The sequence below is a fragment of the Festucalex cinctus genome, chromosome 21, assembly GCF_051991245.1.
Source record: "Festucalex cinctus isolate MCC-2025b chromosome 21, RoL_Fcin_1.0, whole genome shotgun sequence".
In the NCBI taxonomy this organism is placed as follows: domain Eukaryota; kingdom Metazoa; phylum Chordata; class Actinopteri; order Syngnathiformes; family Syngnathidae; genus Festucalex; species Festucalex cinctus.
The window spans coordinates 19,887,189-19,892,188 of NC_135431.1; the positions used below are offsets into that span (position 1 = coordinate 19,887,189).

General features: G+C 38.7%; 1 protein-coding gene across 7 annotated transcripts in view; it reads left to right on the forward strand.

The window, feature by feature from the left end:
* mdn1 (midasin AAA ATPase 1) overlaps positions 1 to 5,000 on the forward strand; it is a 437,529-nt gene that overhangs the window by 146,020 nt on the left and 286,509 nt on the right. For all 7 annotated transcript variants that reach the window (XM_077510806.1, XM_077510808.1, XM_077510809.1 and 4 more), the window contains exons 27-29: positions 1,440 to 1,581; positions 1,653 to 1,787; positions 2,450 to 2,585. In XM_077510806.1, coding sequence (XP_077366932.1) covers positions 1,440 to 1,581; positions 1,653 to 1,787; positions 2,450 to 2,585 — 413 coding nt within the window. The remainder of the gene's footprint in view (positions 1 to 1,439; positions 1,582 to 1,652; positions 1,788 to 2,449; positions 2,586 to 5,000) is intronic.

The window sequence follows — 5,000 nt, forward strand, 5'->3', positions numbered from 1 at the left end:
AATTAATTACAGAGAACTCTAAGACACTGTAAAAACACAATTCTAAATTCCCTGCTGAACTTTTACAACCAAAAACTCACTTTACCCAGAACTCAAAAATCCTGGGCATGTTGGTAAAAAGCAGCTATTAATAATTGTACTCTTTTAAGAACATTCAAGTTAAATTATAAATGCCATTTTTTCTTTTAATCAAATACAAATCTCAGTTATTCATTTATTTTAAATAACTCACCACTAATAATATGTTTGCCTTCTAAACCATTTTAATAATCTTTTCCCTTCAATGCCTATTTTACTTATCAGGTTCTGGTGAGGGAGAATTTGTTAAATTTCACAGTTAATCACAGCAGGAGCTAAATCAGAATTCAATTAGGAAAACATTCCTCCGTGTAACCAATCTTTGATACAAACTTTAGGACTATATTCAAAACAACATTGTAAAGGCTCTTTCTTGCAATTTTATGTTGTTCTCTAATCTGGATCTGCATGAGTCACACCAAATCTATTAGTAAATGTAGACACCACAGTAATGAACTTTTAGAACATTTAACTCCTAGCAAGTATTTTCAAATTCAGTCAATAAGGATTAAATTACTACCTGTCTTACTCTGTTAGAAAGTCATGAAATCATTGCATTTCCATTTAGAAGCTTCTACTATCAGTGTGATATCAAGGCCTTCACCATTTGGCAATTTGACAAAAAGTGCCTCTACACACTTTACAATAAAGTCATAGCTGAAAACCATCATTACTTACTTAATTCAAAGTTTCAAATTTCTTTAAACTTGTAGTCTGTAATCAAGAATTGTTCTGCCTCTTTACAAATAGGAATTTTCCACTTAGATCATAAATCTTTCACAGGAAGGAGAGACTTGCTAAATTCTTGTTCACAGAAAGTGGAGGAGGGTCACGCTCTCTGAGGGGTCAGACTGCACCTCCCCACTTCATGTCTTGTGCCAAATGTTTGTAATTTAATTACTCAGCCTTATTGTCATTTGTCTTCTGTGTAAACCTTTATTCGTAAATTTTCATAGGCACAATTTGCCTGTTGTTCACATTCAGGCCAACAGTTTGAGTGGCCAAAAGATCGGAATAAATTCTAAATTGTTTGTTTGCGCGAAGTGAATGAATTTCACGCCAGTGTCGAGTGTTCTTTGTTACAAGCACTTCGAAGATCTGTTTTTTCAACCGTTTTGCTCATGATAAAGGGTTTGCACAGTTAGGTGTTGTTACAATCAATTTGGAAAAAACCGTGTGGTGTCTTAGAAATTCCGTTAGTTTGAAAATGGAATTTGTTGATGAATGTACATGCCATGTCCTCTTGGAAAACTGCAATATTAGGCAGTAGTATGGCCCCTGAAAAGTGGATGTTACAATGACGATATTTCGAAAATATATATATCCTGATCACTTGTTCCATTCGTGCTCTCTGGCCGCAGTCATTGCGCAGAGGCTCTTCTGTGTTTGCAGGCAAACAAGGCTTCATTACCCTCAGGGATCTTTTTCGCTGGGCAGATCGCTACAGACTGGAAGAGCAGACTGAAGCCTCTCATGACTGGCTTCAGCATTTGGCTGATGACGGTAAAGCTTGTCCAAATGTCTTTGTAGTCTTCATCTGTTGCCCGTGTTTCCACTTCTTTTCTTTTGTTCAGGGTACATGTTGCTGGCAGGACGTGTTAGAAAGCCTGAGGAGGCGGCCACCATCCTGTCTATCCTGGAGAAGCACTTTAAGAGGACCGTGAACCCAGAAAACCTGTTCTCTCAGAAACAAGTCAACAGCCAGTTTTGTGAGTATACTTCCAACAGGCAGTAATATATTAACAATATTGGCCAAAACTACTTTCCTGCTAATCGGGATGGAACGATAACGGCAATATTGTGATATCGCGATATTAAAACTGCCACAATATCGTTGTCACGATATTAAAAGCAGCATATCTGTTAAAAAAAAACAAGTCTGGTTGATTTCCATTTGTACAGTTCTATTACACTCTGGTGGCTAGTTTCTTAGTGCAGTTTGATTTTTGGCCCTTATGTGTGTAAAATCCACGCTAATCGTCTGATGAAGGGGTACGTAATATGTTTGTGAAGTGAGTAAATATGTGGGGGAACTCAATGTGTGCGTGTATTAGATAGTAAGTGCCTCAATATTAAGTGTTATGAATGATTGTAGATTGTTTATATGCATTACCATTATGTACAAAAGCACACTATTGTGCTTTTTTTGTTTAACATGAGCTCATTTTATTACAATATTGTGACCTTTTTTTATCGTCGACATGTGTACAATATCGTGATAATTATCGTATGGTGACTTTCATATCGTGGTATCGTATCATGACATTTGGATATTGTTACATCCCTAATATATCTATGCCTGTTGAAACCATTAATCCTGCTGCATGCAGGCTACATTCTTATTTACAAATATACCTTCTTTGATTGACAGATCCCCTTGATAGCATTTTTGGAGTTCCAGAGGATTTTCATCATGTGGTGTGGACACGCAATATGAGGAGGCTAGCTGTACTAGTTGGAAGAGCGCTGCGATTTGGCGAGTCTGTGCTGCTTGTTGGGGACACTGGGTAAGGTCTTGCAATCTGCAAGATTAATCTTCCGGGACTTTTTGTGTGTTTAGAGATATTAGGTGTGCAACGGTACAGGTAGCCTACGGTATGGTCCGTACCTCGGTTTTTGAGCCACAGTTTCGGTTCGGTTTGAGTACATGATGTGTGCATAAAGAGCTGTTTTCCCCCAAAAAAATGTCTTTATTTTGCCTGTCAGCAAAAATTGCATTGTGCAATGACAGTTTTCACACTATACAGTAGTATAATATGTACCGGTATATGAAATATAATAATAACTAGAGCTGCGAGCAGCTATAAAGGGCCCTCGCAGCCTGGGCCACGTTGGGGTACTTGCACGTTGGGGTACTGGCAATGTGAGGTACGGCACATTTGAAGCAGAATTTCTTTGAAAATGGTATGATAAAACTTGACATGTGGATTTTTTTTATTTTTTTTTGTTGTAAAAATACCGTTAAGTGGGGTATTTTTTTTTATGCCTCAAGGGCTCGGCGGCGCTGTATATATAATGGAATGTTGCCATAGAGATACCTTCAAGCCTTGACTCTAAACATACATGTCAAGTGTGGGATTTTTTTGGAGCATGTACCGTGGGGTTATTAAGCATATCCTTCATTCACGATATTGCTTTTAATGTCCATAGAGGCTATCAAAAATAAATTAAAAAGTACATGTTTGGATAAGTCTGATGCCAGTGAACATTTTGAGTGGTGGAAAGTAAAAGAATATTCATAAATGGCTTAGTTATCACACTTAGAATGAGTTTACATTTTTTGTACAACATACCATATGTGGGGTATTTTTTTGTTTTGCCTCAAGGATTAGGTGGTGCTGCATATATAACTGAATATTGTCATAGAGATACCTTCAGGCCTTGACTATAAACATACATGTCAAGTTTGAGATTTTTTGGAGCATGTACCGGGGAGCTATTAAGCATATCCTTTTTCATCGCGAAACACAAAATTTGATGCCCCGCCCTCATCATATAGTATTCCGAAAAGTCTGCCTGTCGTTGGCTCAGGTCTTGACATGGTCCAGGTCAAGTCTGAAGTCAGTCCGATGAAACGTGTAGGAGAAGTGGGCAAAAGTATGCCCCCTGTAAATGTGCAAAAATCGTCAAAAATGGGACATTCAAAAATTCGTATCTCACTTCCTGTTCATTTTAGCATATGGGTCCAAGAGACTTTATTGTAGGTCTTGGGCTCCTTCATACACCTAAAATTGTCCAAAGATCTTGCTTAAACGTACAACGGGGGCTGCTTCGTAAAAAATTTCTAGGGGGCGCTATTGAGTCATTTTTGTAAAAATGTCACAATCCACGATAAAATATTGCTCATTTTGCCAGGCCAGATGTGTGCGCCAAGTTTCATGAATTTCTGTGCATGTTTCGGCCCTCAAAATTGGCGTTGTTTTCTTGGCGAACAGCACTTAGCCACGCCCACAGCGATTCACGAAAACTCACAAACTTCGTGTTGTGACATCATGAAGGCCGAAACCCTCATCTGAGCAAATATGAGGTAGGTCCAGTTAACGTGGTTGGAGAAAAACATTGAAGAAAAATCGTAAGAAAAAAAATTGCCACTAGGTGGCGCTATCAGTATGATGAAATACAAGTTCGTAGATGTCTTAAGGGCTGGATTCTCATCAAATGTGTGAAATTTTGAGAAGATTGGACCATCTGGGTCAAGTTAAAGCAGCTTTTATTCTCACGAAAAATTATCAGACCTTGCGGCACTGTATAGGCCACACCCTTTGGCGAAAATTGACAATTTTCGGTGTGGGCCATGATCAACATGTTAAGGTGTTTCTGACCAATTTTCAAGTGGATCCCTTTAACGAGCTCGGCACAGTAGCTAAAAACGTAAATTAGGACATTTATTGTCACCACTAGGTGGCGCCATATGTATAACTGAATTTTATTAAATAGATGTTTTCAGGCCGTGACTATTAAGTTGCATGAGAAGTTTGAGATTTTTTGGAGCTTGTACATGGGAGTTATTAAGCATTTTGTCTTTCTGGACAAATGAAATTTTAAAGGCAATATTTGATGCCCCGCCCCCGCCATATAGTATTCCGAAAAGTCAAGATATTTTGTCCAGTTGTTGTCTCAGGTCTTGAGATGATACATGCCAAGTTTGAAGTCAATCGGATTAAAACAGTTTGCAAAGGGGGGAAAAGTATGACCACAGTGAATGTGCAAAAATGGGCCAAAATTGGACATTAAAAAATTCATAACTCACTTCCTGTACATTTTTGCTACATGGTCCCAATTGACTTTTTGTGCGTCCCGGGGTGCTACAACTGGCTGCCAAATTTCGTAGCTCGAGGTCGCTGCTCGGGCCCTAATAATAATAATAATGTGAATAACTAGAGCTGCGAGCATCGATAAAGGGCCCTCGCAACCCGGGCCAC